We start from the raw sequence: 20,630 nt of genomic DNA on the forward strand, positions 1-20,630 counted from the left end.
ACCTCCCAACCTCCGTCCCAATGCATTGTTAAAACCAAAAGGGGCAATATCGAGGCGGCAGTGGAGCGCGAGATTGAAAGATTTAATCCCAGAGCGGCAGATTCAAAGGGCATCCTGAGATGGGACTCTGTCTCCCGTCCACTCGGCGGAAGGATATGTTGGCGCTGTGCCGCAGCGGCCTCGGCGCGTGCTCGACGTAGGCGCTCTCGAGGCCTGGAAGTATCTGGGCATCTTCCCTCCTCCCGCTACGGCCGAACATGGAAGCGCGCGAGCCGGGTAAGGTCCGTGCGCCGCCCCTCGTGGAGAGTCTTGCGCGCTCGCTGGAGCTGAGCGGGGAGAGAGAGGCTCTAGCAGCCCCTTCTTCCCTCCTCATAGCCGGGTTGGTCCCGCCCCGTTGAGCCCCGGCAGACCGTCGTCTGGCTCCCAATTATTTATTAACAACAAAAATCACCCTTCCTTCCATTTTACTGCTGAAATTTTCGAAAAAAAAGCGCAGCCGAGCGGAGGGCGGGGGCGCTGTAGAAACCGTTTTGTCTATATGGAGAAAAAACTCAAGTTCCTCGGTGGGAAGTGCAAATATTTCGGATTTTGAGGGGGGTTTCTGGTAGAAAAATAGCCAAAGGAGATTCCCAAAGCTCTGACCTCCGCACACCCGTGATGTACAAAGTGAGGTCAAGCATTCCTATCCGTTACAAAAAGAGAAACAACATGAAGCCACTGAGAGAGAAGGGAAGCAACGGCTGGTGGTGTCCATTTTGAAACATGAAAAAAGCGCTGCCAGGGTTAAACTAGGGCAGTCTTTCCTCCTGCTTGTTAACCTGCAGGTGTTCTGGACGCCGATTTCCATTAGGCCCAGTACTGTGGCCAGTGGTAAAATAGGGGAGACAGTGTGGTATAGTGGTTAGAGCGCTGGTTCAGGACCCAGGAGACTAGGGTTCAAATTCTGACTCGGCCATTGAAGTTCACTGGGCGACCTCGGACCACTCTCTGAGCCTCACTTAACCTCACAGGCATGCCTGGATAAAATGGGGAGGAGAAGTATGTATGTTGCCTTGAGCTCCTTGGAGGAAAGGTGGGATATAAATACAGAAAAGCCAAGGTCAGACACCTGATCTATCCAGTACTGTCTATACTGACTGGTGCTCTATGGTTTCAGACAGGACATTCCCAGGATTGAACCTGGAACTTGCCACTGAGCTATGGCACTTCCCCAAAGTGATGTTGAGGGTTGTAGTCCAATAATATTTGGAGGGCAATGGTTTGGGAAAGGCTGAAATAGAAACTTCCACATGTTTTTGAGTGAAGATTTCCTTCCAGCCACCATGCATTGTGGTTTCTCTTTCTCCTTTTTTGCATGCACATGCTTGGTTGGTTGCTTCTTGGGTGCACCTGCTAGAATGAGGAGCAGGGCAGGTGTGCTGGTGCAAATATTAACCTTTTGTTCTCTATACATAAATCACTGCTCACCTCTGTGGTCAGCTTGTGTGGGTAAGTGTAACATCTGTTGTGGAGACTTGACTGGAAGAGTGAAAAAAGCTATTTTGATTATTAGGAATAAATCAAGAGGATGCTGTTTTTCTAATCAGAGAAGCAATTGCTGCAATGTTACATACAAGACCCCGTGTCAGATAGTTTAATTGAAACACAGACAGAGAAAGAAATGGAGTGTCTTCAGAAATTAAACACATTACCACCTCATAAAGTTATTGATTTGTTTTGAGGGCTATGTTGCTAATGCTCCCACAGCTTTTTCATGATATGAAACTGAAGAGCATGTATGACTGAAGAGCAATTTGCCTGGAATAACCTTGTTCCATTTGTTGACAAACCCATGCCTCTCTCCACAAAAGCAAAACCTGCCACTTACTGGATTAGATTAATCTCTTACAACTTCTGATCTGGATGGTTGGTGGATCTCTTGTTCCATGCATACATACCTCACATAGTGCTACATTGGGCCTTCTAGGTAGTGGTGCCCACTATAGAATGCTCTCCCATCATATTTCAAGGAGTTAAATAACTATACAACTTTTCGAAGACATCTGAAGGCAACCCTGTATAGAGAAGTTTTTATACCCCAGCTGGACGGGGTGAAAATAATAAATAAATATTATTATTAATGTTTGATGTTTTCTTATGCTTTTATATAGGTTGGAAGCCGCCCAGAGTGGCTGGGGCAACTCAGTAAGATGGGTGGGGTACAAATAATAACTTCTTGTCGTTAATTTCCACAAATTGGGAAATCTTAGTATCATCTACACTGACTGGCAGCAACTCTCTAATACTTTAAGCATGGCACTCTCCCAGCACTACCTGGAGATGCCAAGGATTACACCTGGGACCTTCTGCATGCAAAGCAGATGCTGTGCCACTAAGCTGTAGCCCTTCCCCTTCAGAAGTTCCACTTGACTGTGATTCCTAGAAGACCCTGCTCCCTGCCTTGCAGGCCTTTTCCCACCTGGCCTGGGAGGGTGAGGCCCTGACTGACTACAAAAGCTGCTGAATTCTTGGGCTGGCATAGTGTTTAGGGGCTTTTGTTGAGGTGTGGGATAGTTGCTGCTATTGATGTTATTTTTTAAATTGTTTACAACTACTGTTGTTTGTAATTATGTGGTTTTTTTGTATGTTGTAAGCAGCCTTGAGTGTGGTTTTAAGTTTGGAAAGGTGACATACAAATGAAATGAAGGACTGACTGATTAGCCTTTATGTTCAAATCTTTCCTTTATTGTCAATAATAGCTTATTTTATTCCTACTTTAATGCTAGATATTATTTCTGTTTCACATTAGTTGTCTCTATTCCCCCCCCCACACACGGCTTAATAAGCTTTTGTAAGCTGTCTAACATTGACATTTACTCCCTCTAATGTTCTCAACATAGGGTGTTGGAGTGAAAATATATTGGATTATTTCCTGAATGCCAAACAAATTAAAACAAGAGATGGAGCTGAAATCATCTGGTACCATAGAGCAAATAATAAGTTACAAATGACAGAGGCGATACAGAGTAAGTATTTGCTGGACAATATATTTGAAAACAGACCAACTGTTAACTGAGAATATGATAAAAGTGGTTTATTTTAGTTTCACAATGTATCATGGAAGCACTTCTGAGGCCAGAGTTGAATTACCAGAGCGTTGCATGTGGTTTGTTAGAAGAATAGTTTGTTTCTTTTGTGATCATCAAATCAGAGAGCTACTCAGTTGCCTGGCAGCCATGCCACTTCAGAAATGCATTTCTAGCCCTTATGTTTTGAGACAATATGTGAAAAACATGAGTGCATCATAAGCTTTATGCAACATTTTCTGAAGGCATTCCATTGTGGCTGCAATTATTTATTATATAACACCCTTTAAGCAAATTTCCAAGATGAGAAAGGCAGAGAACCTTATGGCACGAGCCCATCCTGAACAGCAGAGAAGAGATTGCATGGAGTGATGGTGGTAAAATATTTGAACCCCCAGTCTAGGTATGTGACAGCAGTGGTGGAAAACCAATGTCCTTCAAGATGTTGCTAGAGTATACCTCTTGTCATCCCATTGGCCATGGTAACGGGGGCTGATTGTAGCTGAAGTCCAGCAACATTTAGAGGGGTCACAGGTATCCTGCCTGCTCCGCTACAGGTAGAGGCGTACCTAGGTTCCCTTGCGCCCTTGGCAAGGAGATATATTGGTGCCCCCATCTCCATAAAAAAAGCATGATGTAATTAAATAATCACAAAAGACTTAAACTGGGGGCTTAACAGCAAATTCTATAAATGTCTACTCATGAGTACATATCACCAAGTTCAATGGGGCTTACTCTGAGGAAACTGGGTACACAGGACTGCAGCCTAAATCTGGCATGCCAGAGGCAGGAACTTCTGAGAATACCTCACTTCCCTTTTAGTGCAGAAAGGAGGTTGCACACTTTACTCAGAAGTAAGCAGCACTTAAGTCGATGGCTTTTGCTCTCTGGGATAAGCATGCAACAGCACACACACTGGAAATCAGTTAAGGTGAGAAAGAAACCAGGGATATTAGATATTTGAAGATGGCTATCATATCTTCTCTAAGTCCCTCTTTTCCAGGCTAAACATACCAAATGCCCTCAACCATTTTTCATTATGCTTGATTTCCAGGCACTTCAACATCTTGGTTGCCCTCCTCTGCACATGTTCCAGCTTGTCAATATCCTCCTTAAATTGTGGCTCCAATAACTGGACACAGTACTTCACGTGTGTGACCAAGGCAGAATAGAGCAGGACTGTTACTTCCGTTGATCAGGACACATTGATCAACTCTGCTGATGTAGCCAATAATAGCAATAGCTTTTTTTGCTTTTTCTTTCTTTCTTTTTTGCTGCTACATCACACTGTGGACTCACGTTAAACTTGGGGCCTACTAAGACCCCTAGATCATTTTCACATGCAAATCAGGTGCCCCCCATCTTATATTTGTGTAGCTGGCTCTTCCTGCTGAAGTGTAGAACCTTGTATTTGTCCCTTAGTTTGGGCCAATCTGTTGATGTCATATTGAATCCCGATTCTGTCCTGCAACATTAGTTACCCCTCCCATTTTTGTGTCATCTGCATGTTTGATGAGCATCCCCTCAATACCTTCATCCAAGTAATTTATAATTTGGAATAGGTGCAAGTCTCTCCTTGTCCTGCCCTACTCCAGAACTCTCTTTTTGTGGGGACATACCATTTTAAATTACACCAGTTTAAGTTCTGGCTGAGTCCCAGTTGAGCAAGGTTGAGGGACTTGCTCCAGCATAGCCCCAGCTGCATTCAAGATTTGCCAGATTAAAATTTTTTAATTTTGGCAGATCCTGGGTTGGAATTGCACTGTAAGTCTATAACCCTAATCCCATTGACCTGGGAATAGGACCCATTTAATCCAATGGGACTTGCTTTGGAGTAGATATGGTTAGGACTAGAGCCTAAATTGTTTGCCTTAAAAAGCACAAACATGAGAAATTAATTAAGTAGCTTCTGTGGAGTACAAAATAAGGAGAAGAATGCAATTAGTGTGCCTTTCAATTTACTGCCCACTCACAAATTAACTTGTCAACTGTTTTTTAAAGCAAAGATTCTTAAGCTTAATGTTTTAAGCTAGATACTTCTATTCCAGCAAACAACCCTGCTCTACAGTGTGATTAGGAAATATTTGTATTTATGAATATATTTAAAATAACACTGACAAGTCTATCTAAGTGAATGCAATAGTCCTGGTTTCCCCAAGCCTCCCAGATGAGGTATGTGAACAGAGATATGAATCTATGTTTCCACTGTCTGTGTCTAGTGATCTCCTTCAAGTGGATTAAACTGACTCTTAAGTGATACATAAATGTTAGATAGCAATACAATTTATCCATGATAAATTTAAATGTCACAACACTGCTTGTTTTACTTTTTCTGTTTTTGTAAACAAACAGGTCCAGCTCACATGATAGAGGCTGATGTTCTTCTTTGTGAAGAAGAGGGAAGTGGTGAGCCCATCATGGCTCATCCACCTGAAACCAGTAGTGATAGCACATTAAAGGAATGGCTGAATGAAATTAAAAACACTAGCAAGGGCATCAAGCTTGATTTTAAAAGGTATTTGGAAAATATATAGATAAATGTTTGTAAGATTAAGGGTGCAGTCCTAAATGCACACATGCTTACTAAGAAGTAAGTTCCATTGAGCTTAGTGGGACTGTCTTCCCAGTAAACTTGCATAGAATTGCACAAGTACAATTCTACAGTTCTGTCTTAACAGTAATTATAACATTAGATATAGCCAACAGCAAACCCGTTATTATCTCTTAAGTTTTAAAGCATTTTAGGATACAATAAAAAAAAGCATTTTGCTTAGGTTAAACATTTTCCCCTGCAAAATTCCTCAGTTCCCCCCTTTCCCACTTTCATGTGATCTGCAGCCTCAGGTTTAGTCCATTGCATTTTCTCTTAATATAATTTATACCTTATCCTTCTTATTCAATACAGTACAACAAGGCAGCTTACAAAAACTAAAATTACAGATAAAAGCAAGACCAACGAGACATTAAGAAATGGTCACATGCAGCTAGACTATATGATGTTACAATGTAGCTGTTATAGATATTAGAATAGAGCTGGAACCATAAAGCATCACACTATATTTAATGATGTTTAATTTAACATGTATGTGGTACAAAAATATTAATCACTTTACAGTCTGTGTTATCATGGTTAATTTGCTGAGCTGGAATTTAATGGTGTAAGAATCTTTAGAAGCTGACAATAAAGAGCATTATATGAATCAATCCTAGTGTTACAGATAAGCGAGTAGCGCTGTGGTCTAAACCACTGAGCCTTGGACTTGCCGATCAAAAGGTCGGCGGTTTGAATCCCCATGATGGGGTGAGCTCCCATTGCTCGGTCCCAGCTCCTGCCAACCTAGCAGTTCGAAAGCACACCAAAAGTGCAAGTAGATTAATAGGTACCGCTCTGGCGGGAAGGTAAACAGTGTTTCCTTGCGCTGCTCTGGTGTCAGCGTTCTGTTGCGCCAGAAGCGGCTTAGTCATGCTGACCACATGACCCAGAAAAACTGTCTGCAGAGTGGACAGACGCCAGCTCCCTTGGGCTGTAAAGCGAGATGAGCACCGCAACCCCAGAGTCATTCGTGATTGGTCTTAACTGTCAGAAGTTCCTTTACTAAGATGTATTCATACTACTTGTTCTGTCTTTACAGCCTAGCAGCTGTTAATCCATCAATGAAGCTTCTTGGAGACATAAAACTCAGGCAACCAGTTTGGATTAATGCAGACATTCTTCCTGGACCAAATGGAAGTAATTGTGTAGTAGATGCAAAGGGGTTTCTAGACACTGTGATAACATTTTTTCCAGATGTAACTTTGTCATTAGGATGGACAACTGGGTGGATTAATCTAAAATGCAATAAAGGTAAGAATAAATATTGGAATGCTTCGCAAGAATTCATCCACCTAATACTATGCAAGATACAATATCATGCAGTTAATTTACCTAACAGTATGCATTCTATGAAATTATGTCAAGCGGTTATCATTGACATAGTTTATATTTTAAATTTTAATTTGTGTTTCCTTGTACTTGGTTATCCTAGTTGTCTATCTGCTGCTGTTTGGGACCTCTGATGCTGTGATGCATTCCCCCCATTAAATAAAATTAGGAAAGCTGCTCTGTGTGTGCAAAAGAATGAGCATGCAGAGCTGCCCACTTAAATTAAGTGAAAGTAACTTAGAGTGAGATGGGCGCACAACCCTAGAGTCTGGCAAGACTGGCCCGTACGGGCAGGGGTACCTTTACCTTTACCTTTAACTTACTGTGAATTACTGTAACATGTGAAGTGTGCCTGGGTCATGTTAAAATCCAGAACCGTTATCTTCTATATGCCTGTACACACAGCACATTATGAAACCTGTTTTCCCAGCTATTTGAAAATAAATGTTCTAGGTTTGTATGCTCTGAAGCCAACAGGAATTTGAGTCTGGATTTAAGATTTCTGAGCCCATTTCACAGCTTGGTGCTCATTGTCTCTTCCCCTGGTGCCTAGTTCCTGAAAAATGATTTCTGATCATTAATATTTTGTGGTTGTAACTTTAAAAAAACCCACACATGCTGCTGAGATGGCAGAATAAGTGCTTCAATTAATTATGTGTTTTGTTATTTTTTTAGGCTATAGTTTAGCAATGGTGGAAGAGATGGCCAAGATATGTAGAGATCTTACTCAGCCAATAACATTTCCTGTTCGAGCTGCTTTGGTCCGTCAGTCAATACCTGAACTATTGTGGTTATTACAGCAGTCAAACAGGTATAGTTAACATCAATTGGGGTGATTTGGAGATTGGAGACCAACTGGGAGATTGGGGTGGCATGTAACAGTATGTTCATTGTCCATTGAGCATTTCTCCCTCATAGAATGAATGGAAAGCCTCTGTACACCAATAGCTTAGCATTAATGCTAGTTACCTTACTTTTTAGGAGGGGAAAAGTGAGTCTTATAGAGCAAAATACGGTAACTACTCATTAATTTTTTTAATCAGTGTGTCAAGTATATAGTTCAACATTTAAGTATTAAAGAGAAGGGTCGTGGCTCAATTGTAGAACAATTTGCTTTGCATGCAGAAGTTATTCGGTTCAATCTCTGGTTCCTCAAGGTAGGGATGAAAATTGCCCCTATCCGAAACCCTGGAGAGTGAGTGTAGACAGTAGGCTAGATGGACGAAGGGGCAGACTTGGCATAAGGCAGCTTTTTGTGTTGGTGTTACTAATGATGGACATACTTGAACAAAAAGCAATGAGCTTGTGCACATATGCTTAAAAACTGTTGACAGAATGGAATGATTGTATAAGGCAACTTCAATATATGCCAAAAATACCTAGTATTTTTTTCTGACATTGTTGGAATTCCCCAGTTTGGACATAAAAAGGAACTTGGACTTAATGCAAGTCAACCATGATGCTGGTGTGCTAGAGGAAGGAGCTGTGCAATGATGTTGAGAAAATATTAGCAGAGACACTTCTATCATTTTAAGAATGGATTCTGCCTATCTTAAATTTTAATATTAATGTTATTTGCTTAAGTTTTATGTAGACTTCTATAAAATTAAACCAAAGTTTTGGTGACTTTCATTCCAGATACACTCTGACAATTTGGACAGGAAAACATGATGACTATTCCGTAGAAGATCTGCTCTTCATCAGAGATAGCTTTGATAAAAGTAGAGTTTTTTATGATATCTTAGAACCACAAAAGTCTGAGTTTAGAAAGGCCATAGGAATGCAAATTGCGGCATAAAGAGAACAGACTGTGATCGGAGTTCATGTTTATGGAACGGGGCTTTTCCATATTCCGCTTCTCTTTGCAGTGCTCCTTGCTCACTCAATCTGCTTCTGGGGGTTGGGAATTCTTAGGATGGTATGGGAGTTGAGAGAGTTACACCTGGACATTAAATAGAACTTTTACTGTGGTTTTCCAGAAGTAGTTGTACTCTAACTCCCATATTCCCTGACCACTGGTCATGCTTGCAGTGCTGATGGGAACTGGGAATCAAACAAAATATTTGGAGGACCACAAGCTCCCCATCTCTGACCTAATCAATGCAAAAAAGTTACTGTTCTGGATACCATAGTGCCACTATTCCATGAATACACGAAGTATAATATACTGGAAATCCACTGATTGCTATACTTACCGCCATGTTAACTCATTGTATATATGATCCATTGCCTAAAGTGGAGCACTATAATATACCCATCTTAGCCTCAGTCATGGAAACACACTTGAAGGTCTTACAGCCAGCACTTTTGATTCTGCAATACTCACCTAGTGCACTGAAAAGAGTGATGCAGCAGGTAGAACTACTATAAAGGTAAAGGTACCCCTGCCCGTACGGGCCAGTCTTGACAGACTCTAGGGTTGTGCGCCCATCTCACTCTATAGGCCGGGGGCCAGCGCTGTCCGAAGACACTTCCGAGTCACGTGGCCAGCGTGACAAGCTGCATCTGGCGAGCCAGCGCAGCACATGGAACGCCGTTTACCTTCCCGCTAGTAAGCGGTCCCTATTTATCTACTTGCACCCGGGGGTGCTTTCGAACTGCTAGGTTGGCAGGCACTGGGACCGAGCAGCGGGAGTGCACCCCGCCGCGGGGATTCGAACCGCCGACCTTTCGATCGGCAAGCCCTAGGCGCTGAGGCTTTTACCCACAGCGCCACCCGCGTCCCTAGAACTACTATAGTGCAAGCCTATTTCATCAGATTAATTAAATTAACTGATGAATAAAACTCTTACTCAGCCCATAAAAGCCCCTCTAAAGCACATAAGGTAGTTTATATGTCATTCAGTTTATCAAGCACATGTGGGGCATTATTGCCTGGTCTTCCTCGTCCCCCGAAAGATACGTACATTTTTCTTCCTAACTTTGCTGTTGGCTGCTGTCCGCGAAGGGGACAGTTACAGCATTGACTAACATTTAAGAAAGTGGATCTATTCAGTTAAACAGAGAAGTGATTCCTACCTCTCAAAAATAATTCAGATATCCAGGATTTTAGTGTAGCATTTCTTACTCCTAAAAGCAAAAGGTTTATTTTTTTGACCTGAGTGTGGAAACATTTTAAAAATCACCCTGCCAGTGTCAATGCAAGTCTATCTGCATTTGAATCAAGAGTTGGCATACTTGATCTCTTACATACCAGGCTGCAACATTTGATAAACATCATACTATACTTAGCATTATAATAAAACTACAACAAGTATTTTTATTCATTCTATTATTTATTTCAGAGTTTTTGTACCCAGCTCTTCCACTGGAGCAAACACAACATACAGTATAAACAGTACTATAATCTAAAAACAAAATAAAATCATACATCCATTATAAAACAGCAGTACTTAGCCTCAACTCCAACTAGCAGCAACATCATCTGGTTTTAGTTTGATTCTGCTTCAAATTAATGTTTCATTGAAAGCAACTGCCACTTCAGTACATAATTCTCAAACATGTATTCCCTTTTAGTCTTCAGTGCTCAGGTCCCATGCTTTTTAAACTTTTACAGAAGGCAAATTCACATCCATCCACTTAAAATGTCATTTTTTTTCTTACCTGGATGTTAAGCTTATTGTGTTTTCTTCATTATCCACCTATTTGTAATCACAGAGCCTTTGGTTACAGTTTGAGTAGATTTATTTCTGTACTTTCCATAAACCTACTTTATGTTATCTCATAGAGCTCCCACACAAAGCTGGGCTGTTGTGCTTGGAAACTGAAGAATGTTATCCTTATGGGTGCATGTTATTTACTTTATATTACCAGCATTTGTGTGCACTAGAAAATACATAAATGAAACTGTAATCGTTCTAAAATGATTTGATGTTGCAGAAATCTCTTTCCTCAGACTCAATAAAACTGTTTTTGAAATTACCGGCATGTCTTCGATACAGTTTCTCTTACATTCTCAAAAGACAGCTACTTATTTCTGTAATAACTTTATTAACATTTAAAGCAAAATTATACAAATAACTTGTGGGAGTTAGATTTAGAAAGTTTGGCTGTTACTTTGATCAGCTGACAAATGCAAGAAAGCTTCCCAACACAAGACTTTTACAAGCTGAGTTCTATGGCACTTCATAGACTAGTAAACTAATCATGGCATAAGCTTTGGAGGGTAAGAGTTCACTTTATCAGAAGGAGATTCTAATTCATGAACATTTAAGGATCTTTAAGTAAAGAATAACCTTTCAAAATTCTTATTAGGGCAATACCTTTTTTTAGGCTAACCAAAATGTCACCAAACAGTGTGCAAGCTTTCAAATTATCCTGACCTCTTTTTCAGGTTGTTATAAACAAATGGAGATGGCTGAGAAAAATTGGCTGATGGTGGAGCCATGGAATTGTGTCCAGTCACAGACTCAAGACAGAATGCAGGCAAAACTGTGCCCAAGGAACGGTGCTGGGGTTTTTCCTTAGGGGCAACCACCTCATGCCCTGCATTCCCGTCCCCCCACACCCTACACCTGCAACGATGGTCAGCAGCCCAGTTTATAATTCCCACCCCAGAAAGCTCTCCACATCCTTTCCTGGAGCATGGCAGGGAGGGTGCAGGTGCACAAAAAGAAAGAAAGAAATGAACCATTCAGGAGAGAAAGGAGAGAAGCTGTCACCACTAAAGCAGCAGCATAATGGGGGAAAGCCAGGGTGGTGGTGGTAGGAGGAGCGCCACCACATAGAGGAAGTGGGCAGAGACAGTGGGGAGATTAAGGCAATGGGATGGGGCGCACACTGATTTGGCCCAGGTCCCATTGGACAGCCGTGGTGGTCAGAGGTAGCAGCAGATATTATGATTAGGCTCTGCTAGATGCAATGCAGGTTTTAGGTTGGCCCAAAGGCTTCTGGGAAAAATGAACATACAATGGTCCCACCAAACTTGGGAAGATATTTTTAAAATATTAAGTAGGCAAAGCACACCAGCTCTTTGGTAGGTGGAAAACAGGAATTTGTTTTTGTCACAGTCCACTATAAATAGAAAGCTAAAATGTATCTCATGTCTGTAGAATATATCATCTCATAAAAAGTTACAAGTTACAACCTAGTGCATAGAGGAAGAGTGTAACAAAAGCTTAGAGAAATTGTCAGACTGCACAAATAAATGATTGTACAGTGGTACCTCGGTTTATGAACTTAATCGGTTCCGGAAGTCCGTTCTTAAACTGAAACTGTTCTTAAATCGAGGCACACTTTCCCTTATGAGGCCTCCCGCTGCCAGTGCCCTTCCACCGTTAGGCTTCCGTTCATAAACAGAGGTAAAGTTCGCAAACTGGGACACTACCAGTTTTGCAGAGCTCGTAAACTGAAAAGTTCGTAAGCAGGGCTGTTGTTAAACTGAGGTACCACTGTAGTGGGAAATAGCTTTGCAGTGGAAGAAACACCACTGTTGCTTTGTTTTCAACCTATGCATTAATTCAGTGCATTTTGGATTCCATATTGGCAGGATTGCTAATACATCAGCTTCTGTGAGAAGTCATTACATTTTGCTTAAACTGGTATGACATCAACTCTATGATTCTATGAGGATAAAATCAGATAGATGATAGATCTATAGATAGATGATAGCTGTAACATGTATAGAACTAAATATTGCCAGATTAGCATTATGCTCAGGTCATCAAGGAAAACCATTCCAAAAGATCTAGTGCTGAATCTTTGTATGTCTCAATAGTCGCATTGTTTCCATATATTGCTCAGCTTGCCTGTATACAATGCAAGGAAATCCACAGTGTGAGCATTAAGGAATATGCCAAACTAATTCCCCATTACATCTTAAAATTCTGGATGGGTTTTGAAGCTTAGAATCACAACTGAAAAGGAAACTCATACTGTTTCATTTTGAAATGCATTTGATAAATTCTGTGGCAATTTCCAACCTACATTTGCTTCTCTGCAAGGTGAATTTTTCTTTCAAAGAGAACAATTCTCCCATCTCTTTTGATGACAGTGGTTTTGATACTGGAAAACTCATTATTCCCTTAATCCTTTTTCTTATAACCTGAAATGTCAAACCCTTGGATGACATTGAACTGCCCACATTTGCATCTGTTTACACAGTGTTCAGGGAGCAGACTGGAATGAGTCAAGGCAAGCTCTTTTCTCTTAAACATATGCCTATCCATTTGAAAATGCACATACTTCTACATAAATGTTGGGAGGGGGCGGTTAGGCAGTAGAGAACCCACGTATGAATTCATATAAAATACATGATTTACATGTGGAATTACAGGTTTATCACAAAACATCAAACGATTCAAAAGGATATACAATTTTGAATTTATAAAAATAAATTACATATAAATAAAAGCATGAGAAAGTTTCCTGAAAGCTACTGGTACTACATTTCAGTCTTTGTAAGGAAGTTATTTTACAAAATTTATCAGATACAGGTATATAAATATTGTACAATATTGGGGGGGGGGGGACCAAAGAGATGTTTACTTCAATCACTCTATGATACGTGCATGAAGGGGAAAGGTAAAGTTGCCCCCTGTTGTCCACACATTCAGCAGACCATTTTAAAAGGAGCCCATGTGCTGCAGTTGTACACATGTCTGGTCCTTGCTCAAATAAAACTCCAATCAGGTAGTCTCCTTTGCCACAATCCACTCAACATGTGGACGCCAGGGGTAAGATTGTCATATCTACACATACTGTGCATCTGGAGAACTTGCAGGTTAACAGCCCTCAAATGAGGCAACTGGTATGACATGAAAACATTTACTTATCATGATTAGATCAACATGATCTATTCTATTAGTGAGAGAGAAAACAAACTAAAGTGGAGCATTTAAGACTGCTTCAGATATAAAATAACTTCCCAAACAAAAATAATTTCCAGTGCATATTTTCCTACCTTGATTATGAAAAATATAGATTATAACAATGATTTTCATTTCCAGGAGGGTACTGTTCTGTGTTTGCAAGGCGACTTAGGGCGCCTGGTCAATATTTTCTCAAAATCATGTTTCTTTGAAAGCTTCGGCTGCATACTCCAAAACCAAGTAGATGCAACAGAAACAATCTCAAGTCTATACTCATCTTTCTGAGATATAACATGGAACTTACCAGCTGAATGTAAAAATTATTTAAGTTGCTAACTTTTAAGAGGGGTTATGAGCCACTACTGAGTTTTTCCTCCCAGACCAAATGCTTTTATTTGGGTTGGGCACCGGGTTTGGTGGTACACCCCTTAGGGAAAATTCTTGCTCAATGCCAGAAGTTTCACTAGCTGAGTCTATCTGCTCATTGTAGCTACCGCTTTTATCTATTACTTCCTTATTTTCAACTGTGGGTGCCATGCACTAGGGTGTTCTTATAAATGTTGGTGGCAAGTGCAGGTATCTGTGAGGTCTGGCATTATTCATATGTTTTTGTGCTGTGAGTAGCTTCTCAAGCCCAGCATGTAAACAGCTGAGCTATACAAGTGTGTCATCAGCAGTCATAGGACTGCCTCAGCCCATGACACCCACAGCTGGAAGTCAAGACAGATTGACTCACATCTGTGGCTGCATAATGGGACATATGTCAGTGAACAAATATGAACACACCATGGAAGAAGAGTCAGCCTAACTGAAATTAATGGCTGTGGATGTCATTTTCCAATATCAGTAGTTTCCAAAAAATACCCGTTGAAGCTTGATTTGCCTTTGTCGTTTCATAATTTGTCAGGAGTCAACAATTATTTTAATATACACAATTCATTTTTTAAAAAATAAAAGCCACGATATCTGTTATAGCCTTGTTTTCAAAGTAGGAACACGGAATGCAGTGTTTAAAAAAGTGCACACAGTAACTAGACATCTTAGCTACACTCAATTCTTGCTATGTTTTGGGTCATATGGATGCAGTGGAAGGGTTGTCAGAGGCAATCCAGTGCTTCCACTGTTACACCCACACCATCCCAGCTCAGCCCTAGTTCCATTTAGCAGCACTAATGATGGTATCAGGAGGACAGCTCCCCCCCCCCATCACACACGCTGCTACAGCTTTTATCTAGGCTGAGCCCATATTGTTTAATTGGTTGTTATTATTTAAATTAAATTTCTGACACACCCTTCCTTCCAAATGAACACAGGGCAGCAAAGTAGCAAAGCAATACATTTACAAATAATTTAAAAACCCCACACACATTTTAAAACAATTAAAACTGTCTTAATTAGTGCAATAAAGGCTCAAATTAGTATTTGCTGCTCTATGTCTGATAGCTGCTTTGCTTTAAAATTTGCCTCAAATACTTAGGAAGTTAACACAGTTTTTACTGCCTCCCATTTGGGTGGTACCAGTTGATATTTGATGGTTCAGCTCCCCTTTATTGCTAAGCCAAAGGCCATTGCCAATCATTCAGGAGTACAATAGGAAAGAAAACACAGAACGCTGCTCAAAATATTATAAATATCACAATGCGTTGCAATATCAGATCTTTTCCAATAATAAAAAAACTATTAAACTCATTAGAGAAATGAGTCATAATTATAAATGCTCATTTATAATTCATTCAGCACTACTATCTGGAATGCTTTACTCTACTTTATTAGGAAGGAAAGGAAGCAGATTTGCTGGGGATAAGAAACCCCACTAACCTTACAACCTCCCCCATTTTGTTCAATAGTGCTGTTGTTTTCTGCTATGGGTTCTATGGAGACCAGGGGTGGAGGTTCATTCACGGCTTCCCTCCTCAGATCACCCTGTTCTTTTTGAGATGACAGACATGGGGGGAAATATATACCTGAACCTTTTTTGAATATTAATTCCCACAATCACTCCTCATCTGCAGGAAGGTAAGAAAACAGAAAGGTGGTGAGGTTGGAAGACAAGAACATGAGATAGCATGGGATGCTGGGTAAAGCACCGTTTTGGGGACAGCCTTGGAGTTGGTGGAAATAACAGGTGAAGAGGCTATAAGTGAGAACCTGGATATGGATGAGAATCTGTTTGTAACAGAAACATTGTATAGCTGCATATTAATTAGTATAGAATAGCTGTCTTCTTTACTATGGATCTACTCTCTTTGTGTAAGCGAGTAAGCCAAAGCACTACTAGCCACCCTGAACAGAATATTGTTAATTATTCAGGGCCATCAGTCAATAACATTTGCTTTCTGATTAGATCAGAAATTACTGAAAGATTAAAGCCAAAAAACATTTTCAAGTAACAACATAGTGCCAGTTATCAGCGAACATAGAAATCTGATAAATGTTTCACAGGAACTGTTCCAGTACAAAACACTAATGCTGACATTTACAATATCAGCACTCTTTCCCACTCCAATAAAACGCAAGTAAACAACAGAGCTGCTTTTCACAGCAAATGTCTGTAGGATGTGAAAGATCTGGAGCAAAGATAAAAAAACACCTGCCCCAATTTAGCAAGTTCTATGCTGCATGAGGAATATAATAATAATAATAATAATAATAATAATAATAATAATAATACTTTATTACTTATACCCCACCCTTTTGGCTGGGCAGCTCCCAACATAACATAAAAAACACAGTGAGACATCAAACATTAAAAACTTCCTGATACAGGGCTGTCTTCAGAAAGCCATGTATTTATTTCTTTGACATCTGATGGGAGGGTGCTCACAGGGCAGGTGCAACTACTGAGAAGACCCTCTGTCTGGTTCCCTGTAACTTTACTTCAGTGAGGGAACCACCAGAAGGCCCTCAGAACTGGACCTCAGTGTCTAGGCTGAATGATGGGGGTGGAGACACTCTTTCAGGTATGTTGAGTTGGATTTTTGTTTTAATGCACATCCCCATTTAGAGGAACCAGAAGCTACATAAACCAGAACTGGGGGCAGGCGGGCTGTGTAACTGCATTCAAAGGGGAGAAAGGTGAGATCATTATGCCTTTACCACACTTGAATTGTAACAATAGCTACTGGAGGTCTATAGCCAGTGTTTTGGCTAGTTTTTTCTAACACACTCCCATCCCCAAAGCCAGTCCACCCATGAGGCAAGGTGAGGCAACCACCTCAGATGGTAGGATTCATAAATGATGTTCCTGATGTTGACCTTCTCTTCCTTCTTCTTCCCTTGCAGGGAGGGGAAGTGCCATTTTACAGTTTGCCTCAGGTGCCAAAATGTCTTGGACCAGCCCTTCCTGTCCCACAAACAATGGATCATGGGAGAAATCTCTCCCACAGTCCCAAACAGAAATACTGTCTCTCTCACCATTTTTTTCTGTTACCTTCTGACTCGTCTCTACCCTAGCTGACATTTTGGTGGCAGCTTCTTTTTCATAATCCCAGACTACATAGTCCCTGCCAACGTGCACATCAAAGAAACTTGTCTGCCAGGCACTCCATGATAACGCCCAATTTTGCCAAGATCCTGTTTTAATGATCCATGCATGCACACACAAATACACACAGTTGGAGAGAAGTCACATGAGAATTGATTGCATACAATCAGTTGTCATTGCAAAGAGCAGCTTGCTAATTCAGAAGAGGTAGATGACAGCAGCAAAAGTAATGGGGAGGGGACTCACCTTCCCTTCTTTGTCTCATGCCGTTGCTGCTTCTCTCTGTCTTCCCCAGTGCCTTTGAGACTTTAAGGGAGAAAGGGAAGGAACAAATGCAAGACCTGGTGGAGGAGATATCTCTAAGTGCACAAAACAATACATTTAACAGCCTCAATATGTTTTGATTAAAATCTGTGTCAGGGATACAGTAAAACAATAATGCTTTATGTTCTCAAATAACACTTTGAGAACACTTTCTGATTACAGCACCCTGAAAAAGATTTTTATTGAAACGTATTAAGTATAATAAATTACTGTTTGGTGCACATAGGGCTCCATTTCTTCCCACTTTTCCCCTCATAGTGATTCTTCACCTTAATGGCTATATTATTTAGGCATCTATCACAAAAGATTCCCACAGTCCATCGAATCCTATAAATTCAAGAATGTGGCCAGAGGGAAAGAAAGTGTTTGGGGATTAAAAAAACCAAAAAAGCAGCAAAAGCTAGAGTTTAATGCAGTAAAATGACACCAGTATATCTTCATTACTTCCATGGTTGCTCCTCTGCCCCAAAATGTATTAAATAAATACTCAAGATGAACAAACAACAAAAACTTCCAAAATTTAAACAGAAAAACATTCACTCTGCAAAACTGGAGATGTTTGTTGGATTTTACGGCACCTCTTCCATCTGTTATAAATTGGATGCAATACTTTTCTAAAATGTTGTTTTTTCTATTGTTCGTACATGTCCTGCCTTCCCCCCTTGTTGTTGCTAAAGCTTTATGCTTTTCCTTCATTCAGTTCATTCACTTCTCTTTAGATGTTTGCAATCTTTCAAGAGAGGATACATTAATGTAAGAATAATAGACACTAGACATAATCCAGCACAGAATTAGGCATGACTAAACCTATTGAAATCAATGGGCTTGAACACATTCCCACTATGTGCTGGGTTGTTCCCATTGTATAGCTGAACTGTCTGTTGCACACTATAGGATTTAGTTCTGTAACAGCTGTTTAAAAATAGTCACACACTGTAGAAAAGGCATTAATAAACTTGCTGTAAGAGACTGGGCCTAGTATTTGCAAACCCTAGAATGCCTTATCAGAAAATTCTGGTTTGTATTATCTATACAGACAATGGAGAACCATATCCATTGTTTTCTCCATAGTAAGTTACAATGCAGGTAGCAATATTTTGAAATTATTCCTCTGCAACTAACCAGAACATTTTTTGCAGCTCAACTTCAAGGCTGATGTTCAATGAAGAGTTGGGGAGGGGGTGTTGCTACAGTCCAGTCCAGCCACTCTCACATTCCAAAATAATACTTGTTAGTGTGTACAAGTTGTATGCCACTGTTCCCCAGTAATCAACTAAAAATTTACCAGCTGTTTGATCTGTTCAGTTTGTAATGATTGCCTCCTTGTCAAGAGTGTTTTACTTTTGAAGTCTTTGGGGTAAATGGGTGCTGTTGGAATTAGGGTTTTTTGTCCACAAGAAACCACTGTATTAATCTTACAGATATCAGGGATTGGGGGATGAGGGTTCACATTTAAAGGGGGAAGAAAACAAGGTCTGGTCAGGGCAGTGTGATCTGAACCCCGCCTTTCTAAAATGGCATGATTTCTTCTGCTCAAGAAACTGGGAGGCATGTTTTCTATCAGTTCTCTGGAACTCAATGACAACGATGGAGACGGGGAGAGCAGCTTTTTCTTCCCTAGAAGCGATTTGCTGTCTTCAGTAAGAGGGCTTAAGCTAGTTGTTAGCTGTGAATCGGAACTGTAGTGATTTGCCCCCAGATTTCTTCTTTGAACAATGTTTTTCAAGGTGGAAACAAAGGTCATTTGGGCAGAATCTGGATTCTGGTCTACAGGAGCTTCGCTCTGATCTGCTGCAGCTTCGCTCCTATTGTGGTAAGTCTCACCAAAGAGTGACTGAGAATTTATCTCATCATACGACATTTTTCTTGAGGCAGTTTGCTCAAAGTTTTTCAAGAAATTAAGAGTATCCTTTATATCAATGCTGTGGTGTCTGGTGATAAATCTCTTGGACAGGGCCAGGCTGTTGATTTTAAAACACAATTCTTCCTCTGGAGTTATGTCCTGAAGCTCTTCCTGTAAAGGGGATATTTGATTCTGATCAAAAAGTGAAGAGGAAGGCTTCATCCAAGGTTCAGAATATACGTGCTGCATCTGAGGTCCTGTGTGTGCCAAGTTGGGTTTTCTTGAAGGAGAATGTGGTTCAGGGGCATCTTCCTTTCTTCCAGGATGATTTGGTTCTTTAAAGTTAAAGAGACCCTTTTCTGTCTCCTTTGAGTTTGACTGTGGTGAGGGAGATGTTTTTATTTCTACATCTGATGGGGAAGTGCAAGAACTTGAAGAATGAGCTTCATCAGTGTCAGGAGGAGGAACATTTAAGTACTGCTTAATTCTTTGCCTCCCAGATGGAGACCTGTCTTTCGTAATGATTATGACTTCTTTCCCCCTTGCTTTGCAAGCATCTAGGAGAACCTTGAGGGTTTCCTTGTCCTCTGAATTCACTGAGTAAACAAGAACTGAATTGCCAGAATGGTCTTGCAGACTTATGTCTGCTCCACTTTTAAGCAGTAAAGAAACCACTTCAGGGCCAGCCTTCTGCAAGCAAGCATGCATTAAGGCTGTCTTCCCAGTTTTGTCCTGTATGTTTGGATCTGCCTTATTCTCCAGGAGGTACTTCACCATTTTGACTTTGCTAACACTCTGATGGTCCACATGCTTTGTCTTACAAGCAATCATTAAAGGGGTTTCACCACGGTCATTACTTTCGTTAATGTAGGCCCCACCTTCTAACAACAGCCTTGTGAGACGAAGTCTGCTTTGATAGACCGCTTTTATCAGAGAGTTTCCATCAGGTGAAAGCTCTATGACTTCTTCCATCTTCTCTGTTTTTGAAGACTGCAGCTCTTGGAATTGTTGCCTAATTTGGAGACAAACAGGAAAAATAATTAAGAATCTAATATATATTTTCATTTAGTAACAGGAAGATGAAAAAATGGGAGCCTCTATTAAACAGAACATTCTAATTTTGCAACACACACACACACCTGTCTGCATGAAACAGTGCATTTACCTTGTATTCCTCAAGTTG

At 40.6% G+C, this 20,630-nt stretch overlaps 2 protein-coding genes and 1 long non-coding RNA gene across 10 annotated transcripts in view; 2 read left to right on the forward strand and 1 right to left on the reverse strand.

Annotated features, from left to right (window-relative positions):
- On the forward strand, positions 1-14,259 carry FAM151B (family with sequence similarity 151 member B). Of its 7 annotated transcripts, XM_053409209.1 has the most exons (9): positions 549-824; positions 2,880-3,005; positions 4,120-4,215; positions 5,418-5,580; positions 6,698-6,909; positions 7,663-7,798; positions 8,626-8,708; positions 11,321-11,434; positions 13,090-14,259. In XM_053409209.1, the coding sequence occupies exons 4-9, from the start codon at positions 5,429-5,431 to the stop codon at positions 13,206-13,208; spliced, it is 816 nt and encodes a 271-aa protein (XP_053265184.1). In that variant the 5' UTR covers positions 549-824; positions 2,880-3,005; positions 4,120-4,215; positions 5,418-5,428; the 3' UTR covers positions 13,209-14,259. The 7 variants fall into 7 exon arrangements, with proteins under 7 accessions (XP_053265183.1, XP_053265181.1, XP_053265184.1 ...); XM_053409208.1 differs by lacking the exons at positions 549-824; positions 4,120-4,215 and adding an exon at positions 1-281; XM_053409206.1 differs by lacking the exons at positions 549-824; positions 4,120-4,215 and adding an exon at positions 2-276.
- Positions 14,260-14,757: 498 nt separating this feature from the next.
- On the forward strand, positions 14,758-18,900 carry LOC128423747 (uncharacterized). Its single transcript, XR_008332829.1, has 2 exons — positions 14,758-15,921; positions 17,079-18,900. It is a non-coding gene; the product is annotated as an uncharacterized LOC128423747 (long non-coding RNA).
- Positions 18,865-20,630, reverse strand: part of LOC128423738 (dihydrofolate reductase-like) — a 31,365-nt gene continuing 29,599 nt past the window's right edge. For both annotated transcript variants that reach the window (XM_053409219.1, XM_053409216.1), the window contains one exon: positions 18,865-20,459. In XM_053409219.1, coding sequence (XP_053265194.1) covers positions 18,878-20,459 — 1,582 coding nt within the window. In that variant the 3' untranslated portion in view covers positions 18,865-18,877. The remainder of the gene's footprint in view (positions 20,460-20,630) is intronic.

The sequence above is a fragment of the Podarcis raffonei genome, chromosome 11, assembly GCF_027172205.1.
Source record: "Podarcis raffonei isolate rPodRaf1 chromosome 11, rPodRaf1.pri, whole genome shotgun sequence".
Lineage (NCBI taxonomy): Eukaryota > Metazoa > Chordata > Lepidosauria > Squamata > Lacertidae > Podarcis > Podarcis raffonei.

Coding starts and splice junctions, on each gene's coding strand:
- FAM151B (XM_053409202.1), top strand. CDS start 1,290: ATGTTTTTGAGTGAAGATTTCCTTCCAGCCACCATGCATTGTGGTTTC. Junction 5,581..6,697: donor ATCAAGCTTGATTTTAAAAG/GTATTTGGAAAA, acceptor CTGTCTTTACAG/CCTAGCAGCTGTTAATCCAT. Junction 8,709..11,320: donor CAGAGATAGCTTTGATAAAA/GTAGAGTTTTTT, acceptor CCTCTTTTTCAG/GTTGTTATAAACAAATGGAG.